This window comes from Pleurodeles waltl, chromosome 6, assembly GCF_031143425.1.
Source record: "Pleurodeles waltl isolate 20211129_DDA chromosome 6, aPleWal1.hap1.20221129, whole genome shotgun sequence".
Classification (NCBI taxonomy): domain Eukaryota; kingdom Metazoa; phylum Chordata; class Amphibia; order Caudata; family Salamandridae; genus Pleurodeles; species Pleurodeles waltl.
Window position 1 is genome coordinate 1,438,565,611 of NC_090445.1, and position 26,140 is coordinate 1,438,591,750.

The 26,140-nt window shown below is 45.9% G+C and overlaps 1 protein-coding gene across 2 annotated transcripts; it reads left to right on the forward strand.

The window, feature by feature from the left end:
• The first annotated feature begins 952 nt into the window (after positions 1–952).
• PLAU (plasminogen activator, urokinase) lies at positions 953–23,888 on the forward strand. 2 transcript variants are annotated; one of them, XM_069240834.1, is made up of 11 exons: positions 953–1,179; positions 3,659–3,753; positions 6,469–6,520; positions 7,734–7,826; positions 10,624–10,798; positions 12,543–12,748; positions 14,311–14,494; positions 16,282–16,433; positions 17,608–17,751; positions 20,052–20,200; positions 22,390–23,888. In XM_069240834.1, exons 2-11 carry the CDS (start codon positions 3,694–3,696, stop codon positions 22,558–22,560), a joined length of 1,386 nt encoding a protein of 461 aa, XP_069096935.1. In that variant the 5' UTR covers positions 953–1,179; positions 3,659–3,693; the 3' UTR covers positions 22,561–23,888. The 2 variants fall into 2 exon arrangements, with proteins under 2 accessions (XP_069096935.1, XP_069096937.1); XM_069240836.1 differs by lacking the exons at positions 953–1,179; positions 3,659–3,753 and adding an exon at positions 5,669–5,844.
• The last annotated feature ends 2,252 nt before the right edge of the window (positions 23,889–26,140 follow it).

Here is a 26,140-nt window from a genome sequence, read left to right on the forward strand (position 1 = left end):
TTATTAATGTTTATATAGCACTTTTTATTGAAATTTAAACACAAATGACGTGTAAATATACAACTCAATATAGCAAAGACAGAGGCCATGCTGTTTGAACTAAATATATGTGCATTTTTTATTTTACCAGGTAATATGGTAAATGACCGAGTCGATCTTCAGCTCTTTCGTTGAAGGTCATCAAGGCAAAATATCTCCCATATTTGGCTATAGCACTTTTGTTTTTCGACAAACACCTTCAAAAAGTGAAATTCCAAGTAGAATGGTCAGAGGATGCACTTGGAGCCAGGCCACTTGAATTATGTGACAGCAAACACAGAATTTGCGTTGCAGTTTTGCCTAAATCATGCTGCAAACAGGCAAATTATGAGGAGTAATATGACTAATAATGTGGCAGTCATATTTTACCATTTTGTAATCCCAATACACACGAAGCAACTGATGGCTGCTTATTTGGCAGATGTGGAAAATCCATTAATATGTGGAAAACAATGTGGCCAACCGAACGCATTGGGGCAGCTGTTACAACAACTTTATTGCGAGCATGCGACCGTGAAATTCTGTACCCGGAATCGCTTGACGATTCGCTGTTATTTCTGGAGAAGCGGTGGCGTGGGCCAGGCGATGAGTGACGGCTGAGAAATGTGCTTTTCAAGAATCTGAAAACAAAGCTCCCTTCCGGTGATACTGCTGCATTCCCCGCACTGAGAGCCTCTTGGGTTTCTCTGGCTAGGAGCCCCGGTCTCCCGACTCCACCCTTCCCTGATGCTCCGGATGATGCTGTGGGCAGAACATAGCTGAGTGATGCTGCTCAGGAAGCAGGTATGCTTCAGTGCTGAGGCTGGCAAGCGGCCAATCACAGCACAGAGCAGCCGACCAATCACAGCACAGGGCACAGGCCAATCAGAGCCCGAAGCAAGATTTATAAGAAAGGCGCAGACACATTTCCTCCGAGAAACAAGCAGCTACCACTAAACGCTGGTAAGCTGAGGAGTGTCCCTAAACTGTGCTGAAAGCTACCGAGAGACCAGACCATCTGTACAGGGGAGCCCTGCAGCAACAGAGGGGCCAGTACATCTCCTCAGAAGGGAAACACCACTGCCTGGAGGGGTGCAAAGGATCCTTCATAGCTGCACAGCAGCCGTCTACCCTGCACCTACCTACACACACTAGGAGCCGGTGAGTGACTGCTCTGAGACCTGCCTGCCAGACCTCAGCCCTCGAATCACATTCTGGTTTTAGCTCCTGTGGTTGGAGAAAGAGGCGTGGGAATGTTTTAAGATACTGTTTGATGTGTGGTAGACAATATGACGTAGCCGCTGGACTGCGACAGCAGATTGTTGAACATTTGGTTTGTTTCTGTTACTAAGTTAAGCACCAAATGTTGCCTCAGAATAAGAGCCTCTACTCTTCACAAAGGAACGTCTTATAAATTATAAAATGATGTTACAATGGGTTCAAATCACTACTTCCCCCTACTCCACGGAATTATGTGATGCTGAGCAGCTGATTTGAAAGAAGGAAGTTTTGTAGAGCGCATTGTTACCCCAGGGCGTTTCCTAGCGCTGGACTTCAACATATGCCATAAGGTTTGAGCAGAAGTAGAAACTAAGTGTCAGCATTATGGCTTTGCTCATGTGACGTGGGACGGATAACCGCGGGGTTCCTGTTTTAATGGACAGTCAGTCTGAAAGAAAAGACCAAACCGTTTCTACGTGGCTCATTTCGAGGCAAATTCTCGCAGTGCAAAGTGAGAGGAATAGTGCAGATTTGTAGCGCCGTGGATGGTTAGGATCATGTCTCGGCCCAGTAGTGAATACTAACCCCACGACAGCGGACCCCGAATCCGTCCTCACAACCATCACATTCCTGTGTTGTGGGCTTTCACCCTGGAATCGCAGCTCGAGAAACGCAGCACCGAGAACAGAAACAAGTTGCCTGACCATGGAGCTACACATCGTACAAACAAAGCGTAGGCGTTGTCATTGTTGTGCATCTCCATATTTACCCTGGAGTCACAAGGAACGAAAATATTTAGACTGACGGGTACACCCTGTCAGAAAATGGGCCAAGGCAGGACGGAGCGTTCTCAAAACTGAACCGCATGTCCGTTCTTTCTTTTTCGGTATATTTTTCCTAGCGCCCCAAACGAAAAAAAATGTTGGTGCCACCAGATATGGCGCAGCTCAACAGATCACTTACATGACCGATTAGGGGGCGGGGTGCTTCTCGTGCGAAAGAAAGAATATCTATCTGTTTCAAAAGGAAGTTCAGATACAGTCTTTGAAACCCCACTCTATGGTAGAAAAAACGTGTCCTGTGTACACGAGGGTCGGTTGAAGCTGTAGGTTGCAGGGCTCAGCTGTCAACGGGCACTGATTAGAAATCTGCTTTTGTTACCCCTGCACCTATGGAACGTTTATTAAACAATAGAGTATTGTAGAGCTGCGTAGAGTGGTTTGGGGGCTGGCGTGATTAAACCTATATTTCACAAGAACCCGTTAAATATTTCAGTATTTTCTAAATTTCACATGGTTTGTGGAAACATATTCTATAATTCACAGGCCTTGAATACGGGTTTTCTATCACTGCCTATGTGCTGTAAAACCATCTACATGTGTTACATACGCACGTCACCCGTACATTCGTGGGTACATGCGGTAACATATCACAAGCCAGTAACAGAGGAAGGAACAAACTGCTTCATTAGCGTGGTTGCACCGCTACTCTTGGTGCACAATATGAGTATTGGTTTAATAAACTATAATCCCTGGCAAATATGTCGAACCATAAATTGTAATTATCATTAACTTGAATTCGCGGTTTCAGTTGAGTAGAGGAAACAAGGCTGTGATTCTGATTTCCTTCTTAAATACCAATTAATCCTTATTCTCCAAACATGAAAATAACTGACTGGCCGGTTGCAAACCCTGCCGGGAGCTGTAAACTGGCACTGCTCGTTAGCGTCAGCAGTGCCTAGGTCTGCAGGCACAGCGCAACTGTGGCAGCTCCTCCGGACTAGGCAGCCACTATAGCGCCCAGAAGGTAAAATCTCGGAATAAGAAGAAAAGTAGCATCCGCGTTTATACTGCCACTTAGAAGCGATAATGCTTGAGATATATGAATGAATAGGATCTCCCTGCGCAGTCACAGCGCCTGGAAGCCCTCGGCTGAGTGTCTAAACGAAACCTGCATCCTTAGTTCTGCCGGACACCGAGCTGGATATGTAAGGGAGGTTTTATCCTAGAATACATCCGCTACGAGTTGGAAAGAGAGGCGCACCTTTCATTCTTGCTGATTGAAGACACAATGTAACTGCACGTGAAGGAAACAGAGCCAGAGAGGGATAACGCGTTGATGCAAGTCCCATATGTACTTTATTGTGATTGGATGTATATACACCCCTGGCAAGGCGATGAATCGCTGAGCGGCGAGTAGCACGCTACTAATCCCAATCCCAGGGTTTAGGAGTAGTAGCGTGAATGCAGTGGTAATTGAAGATTGGTGGCTACTGGTATCAGTCCTATGCCCCAGTGAAATCATTCCACACATTTGCTCTCCTTATTTTTCAACCCGTACATAAAAGATCCAATCTTTTGTTTCTCTGTCTCCCCGGTCCTCTTTGATGCCCATTGACTCTTTCCTCTTGTTCTTTCAGACACAGAAACTCCGAGCCCCGAATAGTAGATCATCATGAACTTCGTCATTACCTTCTGGGCCGTGATGTACGTTCTTTCAAATGGCCTTGACCCGGTGAGTATTGTGCGGCTGCGGTTTTAATGCGACAGCGACACCCACAGTCAAGAGACTATAAGTGCATGATCGCCAGGCAATGCCTGTAGGAGACTCGCTTTAAAATTAAGTTTAAATGGCACACACCTGTCCGGCGCCGTCAGCTGTAAAATGTTCTTGGGTGGGGAGCGTCATCGTTGGAGCTGGGGGTAGGTCACTTTCGTGACACTTGATATTCATGGTGCATTCCTAAATGGGCGGTTAGGGCGATTGGGGTTGTCTGTTATGGCCTTTATTAGGTAGACACAGTCATCAAAATCTCCCAAAATGTGTGGTGTGCTCCACACTAGGTAGAAAGAGATACGTCACTTTAAAACCACGCCCCCTTTATTAGACGTTTTACAGGGGTCAGGAATAAAATATGTTTACATTGATACTTTGTATAAAAAGGGCTGATTAATCGAGGCATGCAATAAATGCGCATTCGCACTAACGCAGCGTAACATGTAATGAAAAAACAATGATTTATGTATGCTGGTACCTATGTGGTATTTGTACAGCGCCCACCCAGCCAAAAGGCAGTGGGCGCTGTACAGACTACTGCATCATCCCGTTGTGTACTTTGAAGAAGAATCTTTCTATTTGTCATCCACGCACTGTTTGGGATACTGAACTCGAGTAAATACAAAATCAAGGCATCAGATGAAAGAAGACACGCAAACTCAGTTTCTAGAATGCAGCATGGCCGTATCCCCTCTCACCGCCACCGGAGCTGGCTGCTCCATGCGGTATAGCAAGTGGCTCTGGGCATTGATAGTTCTCTGCTCCTGCATAGCTCATCCTCAGACAAGAGGGCCTTCAAGCACTAGAGAACACCACCGATGGACTGGGCTCCTTCTAATACAATTCTACAGAATCCTAGCACAGCGTCTCAGCCTCAACAACATGAACAAAACAGCTGTGACCGAGCAGGTGCCCCCCTTTGTAGCTCAAGTCTGCATGGCACGTCCCCTTTTATCTCATGTTAAGCCCAGGTGTGAGCAGTGTCAGCCATTAAAATAGAAAGTGATCTAAAATAATGGAGTATTTTGACGTAATACTGTGTGTGTGTGTGTGTGGCTACACAATGGGTGAATGGGGGGGTGGGGGGGCAGGAAGGAAGTGATCGGCAGGATATTTGAGTTAATTTAATTTATTCTTCATTATTTTGGTTTCCATCCTACTCCATATTTTTTATAACGGCGTCACTATGGGCAGGGACCAACCACTTACAAATTAGCCTTGGTCCTTTTCCTATAGGAACAGTCTAGTGAAAACGGCAAGACCACTGAGGGACAGGAACACAAGCAACCTTAGATGTGTCACAAGCAAACCCGGTCAGGCATGGGTTATGTGGGCATCACCAGTGAGGTGCATCCTAAGTGCTGGCAGTGAGCAGTGTGACCCCATGTCTGGGTATAACTGTCACCCTTATGGTGCCTCGCTCAGAAAAACAAAACAAAAAAAGGTGATAGATAAAATGATTAAACTTGTCTCCGCTATTGGTAATTATTCTGGGCTGCATTCCAGTACATCATTTTTATGCTCTCTGTGCCACCACCTACAGAAATCAACCATAAGCAAATCAGCGTTGGGCCTGCAGCCACAGAGCATGGCAGTCACTCCAACCACGAGAGCCCCATACTTCAATAAAGGCGCACGGTCTAGGTCGGCAGCTGGTTTGGCCCCACCCAGCGTGTCCTCAGCAGGAGCACCTCCCTCCCCCCAAGCGGATGGCCTCAGAGTGCCTGTCAATGAAGTTTCAGACACTTCCTTGTCCTTCTCATGCAAAGTCAGCCTCTTTCTGGAAGTGACCTGGGTGAGAAGCAACCCCATGGCAACCTGCACCCGCCTCCTCCATTACGTATACAGTATCGGCCCATATATGGAAGTCTCAGCCTGGCCTCTGTGACAGGAAAGAGAAGGGAGATTGAGCAACACGCCCGAGGCAGTCCGAGACAAGAGGAAGTAGAGATTGCAAGGGGTGACGAATCGAGAGAGCACCTTCTACAGAACCCCGCTGAGAGATGCTGACGCAGAGTGTAGGCCCCGCTAAAGGGACTTGGAAAAAATGTAAAGAGCGAATAGCTAATATGCAAGAATACATCAAAGTGTGTGCGGGGAGCAAGGTCAGGCAGCAGTGGGGTTTCCGGGTGGTGAGGAAATAATTGTGAAGCATCAGATAACTTTTCGGTTATCTAAGAATGAGCATATTTCTCTCAGACAGGTAAGGGAGGTTCTGTGGTTCTTATGAAATGACACACTTACTCCCCCCCACCACACACACACACACGCACCCTTAGGGGTGGCCGGCGCGTGTGCAGAAAATACCACAATTCTATAATTGCCTTGCCGAAACTAGTAATTGTAATATTACTGGAAATTTAGCATTAGATGGGAAACAGTAAGAGGAACCTGTGGTTCTGCGTGATTTTTTTCGCAACCTAGCCGGATATTTCTCTGCTGTGATGGTGTTGTCATTTTGATGGAGTAATATCACACGACTTTAAATTTTACAATTGTGATAAATGCGCAGAAATATATGAACCACGGATTTAACGTGATTTTCTTTAACTTATCAGTCTGCCATAAATTAGAATCTCGTTTATGTAATTAGTTTAGAGTAACTTAGTTTTGGTTTAGTTGGTGTTTTTTGCATAAAAAAAACAATTCTTTTATATTTGTTTCTCTTTCCAGAAATTTAGGCACTGGTCAACGGACAAGACAAACGATGTGGCTAAAGACGATGGTAAGCCTGATCGCATATCATGGACATTCTTTTGTAGTAATACCAGTGTCGTGGATAGCGTTCCAATGGTGTTTTGTGTGTGGTCATGTGCGTGCCATGGTACCTGGGTGTTGCGCGGGAGTGGCTGGGTCAGATAAATTGGCCACGCTGTTTAGGCTGAATGTGAGAAACTGGACTAAGAGAATTTAAAAAAGTCTCTGTTGGTTAAAGATAAGAACCACAGTTGTGAATCGAAACACTCCATCTTGTGGCCACTGCACCTGAAAGGGCAAACACTGCCCCTACTTAACAAAGCACAGAACTGCAGGTGTCGAGCGAAACACTGCCCCTAAAGATAATAATATAGAATTGCAGCGGTGAAGAGAAACACATGCACCAAGGAGTCAAAAGTAGGAACTGCAGCTGCACCAAGTGGCCAAACGTAGGAACTGCAGCTGAGAAGCGCACGTTATCCCCAAAGCATTGAGTTGCCTGGCTAAAGTGGGAAGCACGACCTCTACAAAGGCAGCTTAGAAGGGAAAGTGCCTCAAGTGTCCAGGTCTAAAGGTGGAGGATAACGGTTCCATCTGCAAGAGTGCCACACTAAAACCCAGAGGAGACCCATGCCCCTTTTGGTCAGAGGATAGAGTTACAGAGGAGAAAAAAAACAGCAAAATCTCTGTCCCAATGGTCCTCAAGTGATTCAGAGAATCACAGTCTCTTTTTGTGAGTCCAAGAAATGAGACACTACATAAATTGCCAAGCTTTGTCTCTGAGTCATATGATTTCTGGAACGCCAAGTCACGACAGAGGTGTGGCACTTTTCTTTGGGGTAAATGTGATGCAGGGGTATGCCTGCAGGAAAGTGATGCAATAGAGTGCTTGTAAACAGTGGCGTAACAAAGGCCCGTGTAGCCATTGCGGTGAAGTGGGTCCCTGGAACTCCAAGGGGCCGTATCAGCACAGTACCCTTGCCTGAGAGCTCCTGAGTGAGTCCAGAGGGGAGCTCTCCCGAGCCTGTGCAACCCCCCCCCCCCCCCCAAGTTTTGTTACGCCACTGTTTGTAAAACAAATGGGGCATCAATGAGGTAAAGAGTGCAGGTGTTCGCTGATAGGTAACCTGTGCAGAATTTGCCATTGGAGTGCAGTTAGCAGCAGGAGATTGATGATGAAGTGATGCTCGAGGGTGCTTGAAAGCAAAGTTATATATGTGTCCTTTTGATTCCCTCCCTAGGATGCAGCTGTTTGAATGGAGGAATCTGCCAGTCCAGTCGTTTCACTCGATGCAGTTGCCCCCAGGGATACTCTGGAGAACTTTGTGAAATAGGTACCAGAAATACGTTTCTAATGTTACATTTTGCTGTGATTTGAAATATTATGTCATCTGCTTTGGTACAGCATGATATGCTACTTTATGTTTTTGAGGGTGCAGTTGTGTTTCTGCCTTGTGTTTTTTTCTGCCGGGGATTGACAGCTCCGTGCTTTGCCCTGGGACAGACTTAACCTGCTTTGGACTTCAACTGCATATATTACCACATTCGACCACCAATAACATCGGCTCTCTTTAGCAGTCTCGCCACAGAGGTCAGAGATAGAATGGGGTTTCTGAGTGAAGTGTCTGCTCTGTGGGGAAGTGATCGTAGGCCTCCTTCCTAAAAGGGATGGCGCACAGAGAAAACTGCGGCAGAGCAGAAAAGGCCTGTTTGTACTCACTGACCAGGACACTTCCCTGCCTCCTGGCCGTTTATTGCTGGTCAGGTAACCGCTGACTGCCTGCCAGCGGTTGCACTTCACTGCCCCTTGAGAAGTTCAAATGACTGCCTGTTGGCCAGTGTAGAGAACTACCTGCTGACCTGTGTATGGAACTGCTTGCTGACTACTGTGTGTAACTGCCTCCTGATGAGTGTACATAAATGCCTGCTGATGAGTGTACATAACCGCCTGCTGATGAGTGTACATAACTGCCTTCTCACCGGTGTAGATAACTGTCTGCTGATTAGTGTAACTGCCTGCTCACCATTGTACATACCTGCCTGCTGAGCAAGGTAGATAACTGCCTGCTGAGCAGGGTAGATAACTTCCTGCTGACTAATGTAGATAACTGCCTACTGACCATTATATGTAACTTTCCGATGATCAGTGTAGATAACTGCCTGATGACCAATGTAGATAACTACCTGCTGATCAGTGTACATAACTACCTGCTGATCAGTGTACATAACTACCTGCTGATCAGTGTACATAACCGCCTGCTGATGAGTGTACATAACTGCCTTCTCACCGGTGTAGATAACTGTCTGCTGATTAGTGTAACTGCCTGCTCACCATTGTACATACCTGCCTGCTGAGCAGGGTAGATAACTTCCTGCTGATCAGTGTACATAACCGCCTGCTGATCAGTGTACATAACTACCTGCTGATCAGTGTACATAACCGCCTGCCGATCAGTGTACATAACCGCCTGCTGATCAGTGTACATAACCGCCTAATGATCAGTGTAGATAACTGCCTGCTGATCAGTGTACATAACTGCCTGCCGATCAGTGTACATAACCGCCTGCCGATCAGTGTACATAACCGCCTGCCGATCAGTGTACATAACCGCCTGCTGATCAGTGTACATAACTGCCTGCTGATCAGTGTACATAACCGCCTGCTGATCAGTGTACATAACCGCCTAATGATCAGTGTACATAACCGCCTGCTGATGAGTGTACATAACTGCCTTCTCACCGGTGTAGATAACTGTCTGCTGATTAGTGTAACTGCCTGCTCACCATTGTACATACCTGCCTGCTGAGCAGGGTAGATAACTTCCTGCTGATCAGTGTACATAACCGCCTGCTGATCAGTGTACATAACTACCTGCTGATCAGTGTACATAACCGCCTGCCGATCAGTGTACATAACCGCCTGCTGATCAGTGTACATAACCGCCTAATGATCAGTGTAGATAACTGCCTGCTGATCAGTGTACATAACTGCCTGCTGATCAGTGTACATAACCGCCTGCCGATCAGTGTACATAACCGCCTGCCGATCAGTGTACATAACCGCCTGCTGATCAGTGTACATAACTGCCTGCTGATCAGTGTACATAACCGCCTGCTGATCAGTGTACATAACCGCCTAATGATCAGTGTACATAACCGCCTGCTGATCAGTGTACATAACCGCCTAATGATCAGTGTACATAACCGCCTTCTCACCAGTGTACATAACTGCCTGCTGATCAGTGTACATAACCGCCTGCCGATCAGTGTACATAACCGCCTGCCGATCAGTGTACATAACCGCCTGCCGATCAGTGTACATAACCGCCTGCCGATCAGTGTAGATAACTGCCTTCTCACCAGTGTAGATAACTGCCTTCTCACCAGTGTAGATAACTGCCTGCTGACCATTGTACATACCTGCATACCTGCCTGCTGAGCAGGGTAGATAACTGCCTGCTGAGGAGGGTAGATAACTGCCTGCTGAGGAGGGTAGATAACTGCCTGATGACCATTATATGTAACTTCCTGATGACCAATGTAGATGACTGACCAGTGGAGATAACTGCCTGCTGACCAGTGTAGATAACTGCCTACTTACCATTGTACGTAACTGCCTGCTGACCAGTATGGATAGCTGCCTGCTGCCCATGTAAATAACTGCTTTCTGAGCAGTATATGTATTTGCCTACTGACCAGTTCATTTCACTGCCTGCTGAGCATTGGACTTCACCTAGTAGAATGCCAGCTGCTGCACAGTGAGCCTAGCCTTCTTCATACCAGAGCACCTCATTTTATGCTGAAGAGTGAACCTGTCCATCCACATGCCAAAGAAATGACCTTCATACAAGCAATCAGGGCATCTGCTTTGGCCGACAGATCACAATTTGAAATACCCACAAGTTCAACACAGCCTTCCATCCTTCCCAGGTCGATAAATGGAGTATTACATTGGGTAGTAGTAGCATCTGGTATTCACACCACTTAGAGATGCCTAAAATGTGCCCTTGCGTTCTATATGAAAACATTATATTATTGGCAACAGTGTACGACTGCTTACTCACTAGTGCACTAGACCAGACGCTCGTGCCTACTATTCTGTGCTCCTGAACCAACATTGCTCTGTTACAGATACCCAAACCCGGTGCTACAGTGGCCAAGGCATGGACTACAGAGGGACCGTGAACCAGGCCTGGCGTGGCAGGGAGTGCATGGCGTGGAACTCGGCGAGGCTGGCTCGGTATCCCTTCAACGACCTCAGAAGCGACACCCTGCAGCTGGGGCTGGGGAAACACAACTACTGCAGGTGAGAGGGGTGAGGTAAAGGGTACTGTGCAGGAGTCCCTGCAACTCACTCACACTGCTAGGGTCCACACTGCCACTGCAAACCCTGCAGCAGTTCCAGTACACCAGTGAGCTCACGGATTCTGGTGACAGTGTTATGTCCCCCAAATATTGTCCCAACACAATAACCCCTCCCTCGCACATTTACAGCTCCTTCGCGCTGCCCTCTGGCCAGTGGCGTAGCAAGGGTGCCATGGGTCTTTTATCCCGAGCTAAGTAATGAAACCATTATTCGAATGCAGAGGGCCCCCTCACACACCTGGGCATGGTGCCACTGCACCTGTTGCACTAATGAATGATACAGCCCTGCCCCAGAGATCCGGCACGCTCACACACATGCAGGCACACTCATACACCACCTGCAGAGATGCATCACCCTCGCACACGAAGCTGAAAGAGAAGTCTCGGCTGTCACAGAAACAGACACTCACAAGAGGGGTGAGGAGGAGCTGTGTCCTTCCCGCCCCACCCTAGAAGACACGCCTGTCCAGATGCCTGTGATCTCACGCCACTGATTCCACGCCCGCGGGTTTGTTTAGTGTTGACGAGTGGTTGTGTGTCACTTTGGGCCAGATGTACGAAACGTTTTGCATGGCGCAAACTGCGAAATGCGCAGTTTGTGCCATGCAAAACACGCATCGCGATGCACATTCCCATTTTGCGAGTCGGTAACTTGGTTACCGACTCGCAAAATGGAAATGCGATTCGCAAATAGGAAGGGGTGTTCCCCTTCCTATTTGCGATTCGCATCGCGATGCAGAATTGCTTTGTGACTACTAGCACCCATGTGAAGTGGGTGCTAACCCATTCGCAAAAGGGAAGGGGTCCCCAGGGGACCCCTTCCCCTTTGTGAATGGCTCTAAAAATATTTTTTCAGAGTAGGAAGTGGTCCTATGGACCACTTCCTACTCTGAAAAAATGAAACCAAATGGTTTCATTTTCTAGAGTGTATTGCAACTCGTTTTCCTTTGGGGAAAACGGGCTGCAGTACAAAAAAAAACTGCTTTAAAAACAAAGCAGTCACAGACATGGTGGTCTGCTGTCTCCAGCAGGCCACCATCCCTGTGAGTGCAGGGAATCGCAAGGGGGTCGCAAATAGCGACCCACCTCATTAATATTAATGAGGTGGGTCTTTGTGACCCCGTTGCGATTCGCAGATGGTGTCAGGGACACCATTCTGCATATGGGTTTGCTCTGACTCGCAATTTGCGAGTCGCAAACCCATTTCTTACTACATCTGGCCCTAAGTTACTTGTTCTCTCTAATACACTCTTTTGGACTCTGGGTCCTATATATGCTTTTTATTATTAGATATAAATAAAACAGTTGAGGGATCTGTAAACAAATTATGCATTGTGTTGTATACAATAAAAGAAGACACTACAGGAGCCTTGCATTAGTAAGAAATCTGTGTTTAAGGGCCCCAGCTGAAGATGCTCAAATGAAGGAAGTGCAGGAATTTTAAAGGCCCAAACTCTCTGAAGGTCAGGCTAAACAGAGACCCCCCCACACCCCCTGCAATGTCTGTCCTGTTAGGGTGCAACATTTGGTAAAGGAAAATGGCTGGCAACGAAACAAAACCCCAAATGCCATCTGTCCAGACCGCCTTCATGTTTCTCTGTGCAGCCCTTCCAACAGAAACTCCCTAATCTTTAGAGTCAAAAGCAATATTAAATAAAGGAGTAAAATGGATCTGCTTTTTGCAGGAACCCTGACGGTCGGATCAGGCCCTGGTGTTACATTGAGAGCGGCAGGAGGATCATACCTATGTCCTGCAGCATCCCCGTCTGTGCCAAGGATGACGCCGGGACCAATGATGCTGACACCAACGACACTGGTACCACCGATGAGGGAACCAATGGTGCAGGGACCAACAATGATGGGACCAACAATGATGGGACCAACAATGCTGGTAAGCCCTCTTTTCCTGCTTTTCCTGTTTTGTAGAAGTCGTTTGATGAAGCTCCATCAATACATCCTAATTACATTGATTATCCCTACAGTATCGATGGGTAGCTATTGTCTTATTAGAGTTACCACTTAGCCGACTAGGAGAGATGCTTCGTGTCATGAAAAGAAGTGCTGGACCCAGACCTCCGGAGCCAGACAGTCCTTGTATCCTACAGGGCATTTCTTCAGCGTGCCCAGGGCCGATCCTGATGTCTCTGTCACTTTTCCCAGCTCCCCGAGGTTAAATGCAGCAGACATAGGAAGGCTTAAGGAGACAGGGCGGGATGAAGGGGGAAGGTAGCGGGAAAGTGATCACAAAGGAAAGAGAGAGAGAATAGATGGATGGAAAAAAGAGTTTGCACAATCAGACTAAAGGAGCTGGGCTCTCTCTGATTACTTTAAATTCTCAGTGTTGCTGAATTTGTTTGGAAGTCTTCTCGAAAATCATACAGTGCTTGGTATACTAAGCATTTTTGCATTAGCAAAACCAGCACTTCATAAAATATAGGCTTTGAGAGCTTAAAAAGGCAAGTCTTAGTGTACTAAGGGACATTGCTGGGTGGAAATGGCATGCCAACTCACTTTCGATTCAGTATGATTCTGAAGGTGGAGGGGTGTTAAAGGGGGCGTCCCCATCTTCCTCCCACACCACAGTGTAATGTATCAATTCTTTGTGACCATAATTGTGGTTGCAAAGCATTAATTGGATAACAGCACCCAACAGAGGTTCAGTTTCATAGGGTGGGTGAGAGGTAACATTCTCCAAAGCAAGTAAACTCTATTTTCTGTTTATTGACGGAGCAGCTCATCTTGTGATTAAGTGGGTAGGAGGGATTCTGCTCTTTGGCCTTAACTGGGCTGGTCTCCTCCGACCCAGTCTTTTATTACTTGTATTGTGGGAGGGATTTTAGAAAGGTGGAGGGGTTCTGTTTGTGAGATGGTGTTTCGATTGATTCAAAACCAACACTTATCTCTCCAAAACAAATCAGACCTTGACAAACCGTTTATTTTCCATTTATAAGACTTGGCACAATCTTCTCCTGGCAGATTCCCTCACCACAGCTTGTGGCCTGTCAACCAAACTTGCTTTAGACTTATCTTAGAAAAACTCATTCAAGTTGGTTTCCCCACTAAAAAGAATATGAGGCGGATTAGACTTACATGGATGATAAAACAAAAAAAAATAAAAAGCTCTGTCAAGAAAAAAAGGTTCTTGAAGTCCATGCACCTCTCAAGCAAGTTCTTTTCAATAACAAATTTAACTGAAACAACCAAACTTTCTGGTTGTGATCTATTTTTAATCTGGGGCCTAAACTCTTGAACACAGGTGGGGTAGAGGGAGCTGGTCGCATGTGGATAATGACGGGCAATGTAGCTGCATCACAGTGAAATGTATTCATAAAATGTAGTACTGTTTAAATATTTAGAGGCAAAATATACTCAGGAAAAGTTGGAAGGAACAGTAAGGATAGAAGTATGCCACAGCCTTGGCGCTGACCCTCTACCGTCTTCTCTTGGCGCTAGGAACCTGTGGCCAGAGGACTCACAGGCTCTTTAAGATCGTGGGCGGAGCCAGCTCCCCCATCGAATCCCAGCCTTGGGTCAGTGGCATCTTCCAACGTGTCAGAAATCACAACGTCTTCCGGTGCGGAGCTAGCCTGATCCACTCCTGCTGGGTCCTGACCGCGGCGCACTGCTTCACCGATGGGTGAGTACTCCCTGAAGAAAAGTTCTCTGACTGTGTCTCGCTTTCCTTTCTTCCTCCTTTTCTCCTCTCTGACTGCTCCTTTCTCTGTCTTCTTTTCTCTGTCTCCTTTATCTGTCTCATCCTCACTCCTTATCTGTCTTCTCCTATTTATCTGCCCATTCTACACTGTATCTGTTCTTTCCCGTCTTCACTGTTTCCTTCCCTCTTTTTATGTCTCTCCTCCTTTTTATGCCTTCCCTTCCCCTCTTTTTATGTATTCCACTCTCCTTATCTTTCTCATCGCCTCTAAATTTCTTTGTTCCTCTCTCCTTGCCTTCTCTTGTTCTGTAACCTCCCCTCTCCTGATCTGCCTACTCCCATGTCTTTACCCTTTTTCTCCAATCTCTTCATGTGTCTCATCTCCTCTCACTGTGTGCCCTCCAATATCCTATCTGTCTGCTCCCGAGGCCTATATCTAACCCCAACTCTTTGTCTGTCTTCTACCCTCTTTTTCTGTCCTCTCCTTCTCTAGCTCTGTCTTCCTCTCTCTGTATCTGTGTTCTCCCCTCTCTGTATCTGTCTCCTTCCTTATCTGTGATTCTTTTCACTCTCTGGGCCTCATTTACGAGGCCCTAGCTACACCCTGTGCCACCGAAGTGTCATTGTTTGATGCTCTGGTGGTGCAGTGCCACAGCCCATATTTACAAGGCCACACAAAGCCATTTTTCATGAAAGCGGCATTTCATTGGTGTACCTTGAGGTGTTCCCACGCAACACCCATGGAATCCGAAGGAATCTGACGGATTCCCAGTTTAGAAGTCTGGGAATGTGCCAGATTCTTACTCCACCTCAGGGATGGCGTAAGAGTGACAAAATGGGGAGGAATATCTTTATTTCCCCCTGTTTTTCCCCCTATGTGGGCTGCATTCTGCACCCCACATAGAACGAGGAAGCACCTCTTGTGATTGTTTTTTTGTGCAGGAAGATGTCTCTTCCTGCACAAAAACAATAATCCCCACAACACAGGCAGCCTTGCACGATGGTGCAAGGGTGCCTGCATTGGCACTGGGTACCAATTTGCGCACCAGCCCAGGGGGAGAGGACAGAAATGTACCATATCTTGTAGATATAGCCCATTTCTGCCCTTTCCTGGTGTCGCCTGGTGCACCCTGTACCAGGGGCTTTGTGAATGAGGCCCTCTGTCTTTGTCTCCACAGTACCCACTCTTTGTCTGTCTTTTACCCTCTTCCTTCTTTCTAGCTCCGTCTTCCTCTCTCTGTATCTGTTTCCTCCCCTCTCTTTGTCTCCTCCCTTCTCTGTGATTCTTTTCACCCTCGCTTTGTCTCTGCAGTCCTCACTCCTCCTCCATATCTCCTTATCTCTCTTCCCAGCTTTTCTCTGTCTTCACTACTCCCCTGTAAACCCGTTTTCTCTCGAATTATGTTCTTTCTTCCTCATCTTCCTTTGTTTCTTCCTCTCTCATCCCCTTCACCTCATCTCATGTTCTTCCTTCCTTCGCTCCTTCTCAGCATTTCTAGCATTCTTACTTCGCATTCTCTCTTTGGTCCCCCCTATCTCCCATCTTCTCTCCTGTCCCACTTCTCCCCCTACTGTTTACTTCCTTTATTTCCTCATTTCACTCTCCATCACTCCTCCGCTACCTTTTTCTAGTCCTCTTTTTGTAGACAAATCTCTTCCCTCTTTTTTCACCTTCCCTCCTACTTTTCTACCCTCTTTCTTCCGCGTTCTATTTCTTCATCTTTGCTCTTTAGCAGTTACACCAATGATCTTTTCGTTTCATCATCCAGCGCTGATCCCAAAGACTTCAGCGTGATCCTGGGAAGATCCAACTTTGAAATGCCCGCCCCTGGCAAGGAGCAGACGTTCGGGGTGGAGCGGATCATCCTTCACTCGGGGTTCAAGGAGGACAAGGAGACGGGGGCCATGCACAATGACATAGGTGAGCTGTAACCCTAGGCGCGTGCTGAGCTCTTGCGCTTGCCTCTCTCTGCTGCTGTGGCATGTCCTCAACACCAGCCCAGCATCTCTCAGTTTTTATCCAGAGCTGTGAAACAAAGTCAGAGGCGTTTTAAGAGACGTTTTAGGAAGCGCTAGGCCCTTTTCTTTATGTGCATTTATTTTTTGCTGAAATGCTGTTTGTTCATGGATTTTACATGCTGTATTTTTTCAACTGCATTTTACATTTTACTAATGTGTCATTATTGCTGGTTTGTACAATAGTTTAGACTATGAAATAATACGATTAATAAGAACAGCTGTAAAATGTAAATTAGCACTTGTATAGCGCACTACTCACCCGTTAGGGTCTCAAGGCGCTGTACTCATACCGCTATGGAACCCCTCCTGGCTTTTCCCTGTGAGGTGCCCACTCCTGAGCACCCCCAGGGTGAAGCCAGGCATCCAAGCGCTGTTGGGGCTGTTGTGGAGATTAAGCAAGCTATTGCCCAGAGTTGCGGAGTGGGATCCATGAATTAGATTAGGCACAGAGGCGAGAATTATCTGGTCAAGGGGAATTGAGCCCAAGACCTGCCGAAGCGGGACTTGAACCCTGGTCTTGAGCCAGATCTCTGCTTGAGGGTCTGCCGCTCTAACCATTGAGCCACACTTCTCCACAGCTGTAAGCAGCTCTAAGCTAGTTCCACAGACAAATCCACTGGATCCTGTTTCCCCAGCAATAATCCAAAGATGAGGATAATGGGCCTTTGGGAATACAAGCGCACCAAGCAAGAAACACTGGTGTGTGCCCCAGTGCTTAGTAGTTCTGGGCAGTGCCCTACCCGCCCATAAGGCAATCAGGCAGCGCCCGAAGGGTTGGTCTGATCAATCAATGTGTGGGTTGTTTTTTTAAATGTTTGTGGGCCTGTTCTATGATCTGCTGGGGCGGTTTTACTGTTGATTTATCTGATATTACAACAAAGATTGCCTTCAGCAAGCACAAATGCATGCAGTCTCCAATACTTTGCAAAACATGAGACATTTTTATTTTAGTGACCAGACCAACTCGAGTGTATTGATAAAAAGATGAAAAGGAAGCCACTTCGCCAAATGTCTTTCATAGATTTGTGCCGGACCTATAAGGGTACTCCAATTAACTCTGCATATTTTTCCTACAGCTCTGATGAAGCTCCGTGCATCAGAATCGGGCCGCTGTGCTGTCCCCACCGACTATGCCCAGACCATCTGCTTGCCACCAGCTGCACCTCCGATGCAAGATGGCACCCAGTGTGATATAGCGGGCTACGGTCTAGAGTCCAGCAGTGAGTAAAACTGTCATGAGTTTATGTGCTGCACGGGTTACTGGGGTACGGAAACAAGTTTAGATGTAGATGCTCCAGGGAAGGTTCTGATTGGCTTGCCACATAGTGAAATCAATATGTATTTGAAGCAACATCAGAAACATACACTCCGCTGACTCCTTGTGTGCTCCTGTTAAATCTCAGGAGAGCCCTAAATGTCATACATTTGATTTGTCATTGGGTATTACTGCTGCACTAGTTTTTGTCTGTCCAAATCAGTTCTGCAGCCAATGTGATATTTAAATGTAACTGCGTGTCACTGCTGCATTCTTTCATACAGCTTTCTTAAGAATTTAAATGTAATGCCCTCACTGGCAATTAGGTGAGCCTGCTGCACAGCTCTGTGAATTCCTGTCAAAGTTTCAGCCAGTGTAACGCTCCAGGGACAGATTTACTAAGGGCTTGTTTTGCCCTTGCGGCACAAGCCAACGCAAGTCCTTAACTGGGATTTACTAAGCCAAGCAAAGCCACCCTGCATGACTTGGTAAATCCAAGGTGACAAAAAGCAGCACATTTCGCTGCCTGGTGTTACTTTGCAGCAGGGGAGCATTTCATGTGTGGAATTTGGGTATTCTCACGCACCCACCCACGGATTTTGGCGCATTTCCATGTTTACAAAGAGTTGCAAACCCTGGAATGTGTGGAAATGGTACACCTCCCAGGCCAAGGCACTATGAGGTGAAATATCTTTATTTCTCCTCGTTATTTCCTCTGCGTTCTGAAGCACACATAGAAAGAGGAAACACCTCTGATAATTGTTTTTGTGCAGAAAAGTGTCCTTTCTTGCCCCAAAAACAACCTTGCCTGAAACACAGGCACCCCTCCACCAGGATGCAAGGATGCCTGCATTGGTGGTAGGCTGCACAGAGTGCGCCAGTACCTAGAGAACAGGAATTTATCAGTTAGTAAATGTGGTGCATTCCTGCCCTCTCCATTTGACGAAGTGTAGGAAGTTGTCTTGCTGTGTTGCACCAACATTTAATAACCCTGGGCCTATGTTTTATAGTGCTGCACAAGCGCCTGTCTGCTTCCACCAGTAGCAGACTAATACCATGGTAGCCTCCATCAGATGAGAAGCAGAATGCAGGCCTCTCCAGATGCTCTTTTGCAGCTTCCAGCTGTTTTTACTGCATTGTTGGTGTGGGCTTCGACTTTGTCCACTCATTTTGAAAGTTGGTGCAGGCGAGCAGCTAACCCTCTCTGGTGTCTGTAGATTCCTCTTGGAGTTCTAGAGATGCTTGTGCAAGGAGTAACATCCATTTGCTGGTGATGTCTTACTATGCCCCTATGTGAATAAGACTGTGCTGTGCTCCATTGTGCTTCAGTAAAGCTGTTAATCAGATGATAACTGTACCCCTGAGTGGAGGGGACCACGTTGGGTTATTTTGTGTGACTGTGAGAATGTTAGTTAAATGCTAACCTTTTAGGGGATGGAGGTGAACACGCTATGCACTTAAGTGTTCCCCGTTAGGATAGGAGGTGGATATGGGATAAAGCACCCCTTGCTGTACAATGTAAGGATGTTGCAAATCATTGAGGAGTTACATGACCATATAGAGGAACGAGGACAAAGGCTGAGTTCCTATATAAGGTCATAGAACTCTGAGGTGGCTTATAATATCCCTTTAACATATGGCAGAGAGTATTTTACATGTTATAATACATGGCCACACCACCACCCTTCGCACAGTGGTTTAAATCCTTGGTGTCTTGATCTTTCATATGAAAGAAATAGTATGGTTGCAGATATGAAGAATAAAAGCAAACTCTGTAGTGCAAAATTTAACCGATCCAAAAGCAGTAAATTATGTTTTGTAAAAATATATATGAATCTGTGTTTTGTAAGCCAGACTAAAAAAACAGGTTGCCGAATAGTTTCCTTTATGCTGATTACTGTTCACTTTAGAAAACCATGTCAGAAGAAGGTTAAGCCAGTTCTCCTTTTCATTGTTTAAACTGGAGATGTAATTACGCTCTTTGAACTGTATTTTACCTTGGCCACTGGCTCAGGCAGGAGGCATCATGTCAATCCTTATCACAGTTTATCAGTTAAGTAATTTCTTTATTACAGGTGACTAGTGACATCACAACTCAACAGTAATAAGGGAATTAGAGACAGGCTTTTATACAGGGGGCCCACGCCTCCATGTCTTATGACCCTGCACACCTGGTTGGAGATTAGGCTTGTTATGGTTGTATTATTGAATTGGTTGCTTATGAGTTACTGATCTTGTTTTACACCATTGTCCCCCCCTTTCTAGGTGATTATGCTTACTCACGGTACCTGAAGTCTGTGAAGGTACAGCTCATTCCCCAGAGTACCTGCCAAACCGAGCGCTACTATGGGAGCCGCATTGACAACAACATGATCTGTGCCGCAGATCCGGAGTGGAAGGCGGATGCTTGCCAGGTGAGTCAAGGCTCCTCGGCGCCCTTAAGGTTGGAGTTAGTGCTCTACGCTATTGAAGGGCACGTAGTTCCACCCCTCAGAACTTGAAGGGATATCCTCAGAGACACCTTGTGGTTGCCACGTGTCAATATTTATTGGCATAAGAAACAGCATTGGCAAAGCTGATAAGTCTGAGTTTAATGTGCTAATACATGCAGTGTGCGCTTTACAGTGTGAAACACAGGAGAAAGCCAGAAATCCCTCATATTTCAAGTATTCAAGCGGAGGAAGGACATACTTGAGCAACCAATAAACTAACAGAATTAGGTGAGAGATGAATACTCCAATGGCCGGAGTCAAGGCAATACTGTCAGTGTATCATTGCCAATGGCTGAGAGAGGCAAACTCAAAGGCCTCTCTCTATCTCTCTCATTATTATTATATATATATATATATACATACATATATATATATATATATATATATATATATATATATATATATATATATATATATATAGCAGTAAGTCTGCTCAATGACATTCAACTCCAAAGTGATATTCATAAGTAAAATGACAGTGTAGAGTTGCAAGTCTGCATGTAGAACTGCACCACTATCAGAGGCTGAAGGTCATAATGTCTATTTACAGCTTCTTCCCAAGTTATCCAGCAATGCTGGGAGCAATTGCAAATGTGTTAGCCCCCCCATACCAGTTTCCCAAGTTATGCAATAATTTTGCAAACACACAATTTTTTTACCCACAAAATAAAACATTTAGGGGGTCATTCCGACCCCGGGGTTGGAGGATGCACCGCCAACAGGCTGGCGGTGCATCAAGGGCAATACCGCCGCGGTCAGAAAAGGGAAACCGGCGGTTTCCCGCCGGTTTCCCCCTGCCCCTGTGAATCCTCCACGGCGGCGCTGCAAGCAGCGCCGCCATGGGGATTCCGACCCCCTTACCGCCAGCCTGGTTCTGGCGGTTTTCACCGCCAGAACCAGGCTGGCGGGAACGGGTGTCGTGGGGCCCCTGAGGGCCCCTGCAGTGCCCATGCCAATGGCATGGGCACTGCAGGGGCCCCCTAACAGGGCCCCACATTGATTTTCAGTGTCTGCCTAGCAGACACTGAAAATCGCAACGGGTGCAACTGCACCCGTCGCACACCAGCAACTCCGCCGGCTCCATTCGGAGCCGGCTTCCTCGTTGCTGGTGCTTTCCCACTGGGCGGGCGGGCGGCCTTTTGGCGGTCGCCCGCCAGCCCAGCGGGAAAGTCAGAATGACCGCCGCGGTCTTTTGACCGCGGTACGGTCTTCTGGCGGTTCCCGCCAGGGGGGCGGCTTCCGCCGCCGGCAGGGGTCAGAATGACCCCCTTAGTTTTTTAAAGCAAACTAAATCTGCATGTTATTCTTCATTCCAACCAAAGGAACATGGAAACTGGAACAAAATCTATGAGAGGGCCTAAATGTAAATGTCAAAATTAATGTACACAGTAAAAAGGGTGACAGTAAACTAGCCCCTTAAAGATCACTTTATGTTGTCCTATTTAGACATGGATATTACAAGAAGACTTGGGATTGGGTTAATTAGTGGAGAAGTACCTCTGATTTCATGATCTTTACAGAGCCATACTAGTTTGGAAGCAAGACCCGCCGAGCTAGACAGGCATACATGGCTCTGTTATGTGGCTCTATTATATACTTTTAGTGGTAGGAAATAACATCTGCACATTTGAGTTCAAAGAACTGAAACATCCCACCACTATATTAGGGTGAAAACTCACATGGGATCTCTTAGTTCTCAGATCTCCCACACTGCAGCACTCTTCAGCATCAACAGACAAATTCAAGGTACACAGCCAGAATTCAGCTGTTAATTTAGGAGGTAACTATAGAGGTCAATGTGTACTTTTGGACACTCTGCAGTATCGCGGTTTGAATTTATGCACGGCTTCCTTAATTTTAAAGATGGATCCATGGCATAGATTTGAAATGCACACTTGATCTCTGCCCATTGCCTTACACTGGGCTGTTTTCAGGTACAATTGAATGACTCTGGTAATGTGCTGATTTTAGAAGGGTGCTCCAGGGTTTACATGTTTATGTTTATAAGGTGATTGCATGACCTTCACACTATACTTGTGTTTTTACCATTACTGAGAGCACATATTACTAGAGTAACAGAAACTAACCAATCTCATTTTCTTCTTTTCCAGGGAGATTCAGGAGGACCACTTGCATGTCCACGGGATGGCAGAATGGAGCTTCAAGGTATCATCAGCTGGGCAATCGACTGCGCTAAAATGTACAAGCCAGGTGTGTACACTCGGGTCAGCAACTACCTCCCCTGGATCCGGGCATACCTGGGCCCTGATGGCAGGATCTGAAGCAGTCACTACCCTAAGAGATTGTTGCAGGAAATGGTTCCTGAATCAGTCCTATCCTAGGATGACGAATACAAGCAGCACCTCACGAAGACATCAAACCCTCACCTGATGGATGCTGCAAGCACATTCCAAAGCAGTCATGTCCCAAACTGAACATTGGGGGCACATTCTGAGGTGTCGGACATAAGTGACGCTTGCATTCACTGAAGGGAAGTGCTTGTAGGCAATCACAAACCTGAAGATTTACTTTTCTGGGTATGAAGAGGAAGGACAACAACCCAAAAAATGCCATATTTTAGACCAAGAATTAGCCATCATTAAACACATTTTTTCTCGCACCCTTTTAAATAATCATTAAACCCAATGCATTTTGGGAAGAGATGGAGACTGCCTACTTCAAAGACATCTTTTGAACTTTCAGATGTTGGGAAGTCTGAAAGATAACCATGGACAAGCTGTGCTGTGTGTTGTGGACAAATTCCATAAAAAGCTGTAGATCATTGACTTTTTCCAAAGTGGCAAGATTATTCTTAAGCCTCAAAGGAGCATGCCAAAAGGGAAGCAGGCATTGCCTACGTAGACAGTCTACATACTAAAGCAGGCATATATTACTGTGCAATAGACCTTCCATACCACTTCAAGGTCACACCTCCCTGTAAAGCAGACATAGAGGATTGAAGGAGGCCCCTCCTAGCTCCAAAGAAGCGTACTTTGGACTGCACAGGCTTTTCCAAAGGAGATGCGGGCAGTGTTTGCTAGGAATGCCACAAACTAGCCTCCACCTGAAGTAGCTCTTCCAAGAGGAGACAGGCATTGACATAGAGCTAGCACGCCTTAAGTGAGGGTGACGAGCTGGGAATGGAGAGAGAGCACAGGCAAAAATGGGATGGATTTTTGAAGAGCAGTGTGTGTGACTGCCTGCACAGGCAGTCGAGACGGATGTCCCAGGAGCAATCAGAACAGCAATCTTCTCCATTTTAGAAATATATCTGCCTTTAAGACTTTGAACACCCAAATATGTGACCGATTACGGGTTAGGCACATTTTATGAAAAATTTTCTTTTTACACCGAAATCAGTATTATGCAATAGAACTGTGCCACTTGTTTATATTATACCAATATATTTAATATTATCAATAATTTATTTTTATGACTATAAGTTGTACGAGTGGGTGAATATCATTCCCGGCCGCTACATTCATATGAAGGTTTGCTCAGGCAATCTACACAGGGCTGGACCCTTTCTGTATAGATTTGACTTGGATTTATTTATTTATGACTTTATAAAAAATATTTTATACATGTGAAATAAAATGATTTTGTGATATATGTGCCTCTGGTCTCGGATGCTGTTTGTTGGAAAAGAAATGTTACTCCTCTGTGGAAATGCACACATGGAATTGTGTTTGCAGAGCACTAATCAAGCTGTAGAGCAACTGAGTGTTGTGCAGCGTGATGAGGTGATCATATCAGACTGTGGGTTGTATGACACAACCACACATGCCAGAACCACACATGCCTTAACAACACAGTCGGAACTACAACTGCATCTTTTCCAAGCATGCCTATACAATGCATGCCTTTACAACACATTTTGTTGTAAAAGCATGCTTAGTACAGGTATATGTGGAAACAGCATGTGTATTTATGTCATACAACCCCTCCAACCTAAAAGAAAAGTACCCCAACCCCTCCCCCACATGCCCTGAGGTTCAAAACTACCCCACCCCTATTAAGTGAACTACCCAGACACCCCAACCCGCCCTGAGCCCTAAAACCTTCCCCCACTCCTAATAACTAAATTACCCTGACTAAGCCCTAAAAAAACTACCCTAACCCCCTACCCCTAAATACTAAACTACCCTAACACCCCCCACTCACCCTCAGTCCTAAAACCTTCCCCCACCCTTAATAACTAGACTACTCAGACCCCCTCACTCACCCTAAGCCCTAAAAAATAAACTTCCCCAACCCCTCCAACCACACCGCTAAAAAAAACCTACCCTGACCCACCCTAAGCCCTTAATCCACCCTTAAAAACTACCATCCAACCCTGACCTAGCCCTACTTACCTCACTGCATCCTCTCCTGATCTAGTAGCCTGCTCTTTGCCTTCGTATTCGTGGTTAAGGCAGAGAAAAAGCCAGTCGTTGTTCCGCTTGCGTGGGAAATGTCTGCGTTGTCTAAGACGTTTGCCGAGATTGTGTACTGTGATCCTGCAAGTGATGAACTGTTTTGTGACTTGTAAGGAATCCAGAGTCTATGCTACAAAATACATTTAAAATACAAATCAATACAGATCAAAGGGCACCTCAGCACAGCAAGAGCACCATTCATACCCAGGTAAAGAATATATCAGGATTCCTTCTTTGCAATGCTTTACTTTTGCTCAGTGACCCTAAAGACGTGTATATCCACACCTGCTGGTTTACACCTAAATTGAGTATATTTGTGGATGTTTGGAATTGCCAAACAATGTAGATTTTCCTAGTATATTATGATGGAAAGTCTTAATTTTATTAAAGACACAGAGGCAAGTACTATATTTCTCTTACTTGCTTTAATTCAAATAGCATCAGTCAAGAAAACTACAACTCCCATAAGGCTTGAAACACAGAAAGCCAATGGGAAACAAACGTAACAATCGAAGCACCAATTAGAACATTAGGGGATATGTAATCACTCAGCTTGACTGTGACCAGCCCTCTTTCTTGATGCGAGAAGGCTAGTCAGGACGAGAAAATAAAGGAAAAATAGCCAGAACTATTGCAACTGCTAAAGTTAGTGAACAGAGTTCTTGAATTAAGTTCAGACAAAAATGGAGTGAAGAAGAAATCCAGCAGGTAGTAGAGAGACTCCACTGGTAAGGAGTTGAATGTCCTGAAGACACGCCAGGAGCTGGCAGAACCATCCTTCGATCAGGTAGATGATTGAGATGGAGTGGAAGTTTCTGTAAGGGAGGGAAAGAACAAGACAAAATCAGGAAAGTCTCCTTTTTGAGGTGGGATAATACTCGCTTCGGTGTCTTTAATAAAATTAAGACTTTCCGTCATAATATACTAGGAAAATCTACATTTTATGTCAAGACCGGAGGCTCAAATTATGCTTTTTTAAAGCATGTTAATCGCCACTGAAGTTGTGGTATGAACTGGCTTACAATAAAATGTCCTGAAAACATTATCATTGGACCAGTTGGCCGATCTCAGAATGTCTTCTAACCTGGAACCAACCCAGAAAGGTTTGGAAGCCATAGCCCCCCTAGCGGAATGAGCCCCAAAAACTGAGTTATCTATACCCGCTAAGGACATTAACCAACGAACCCATCTGGCGAGAGTCGCCAAAGACACAGGATTATGGGGTTTACGGAAAGAAATAAGTAGTTGGGAAAGAGAAGACGTCCTGAGATTGGCTGTGCGTTCTTCATAACATTTGAGACATTGTCTTACACACAATTAAGGTTGATTGGGAAAATACAGATGAGAAACTGTACGTAAATTAGTTTTGGTACGTTTGTTAATGGAGAACAAAACCCCGGTAGGGGCAAACTGTCGAGAAGTAATATCTAATGCTCTAACGTCA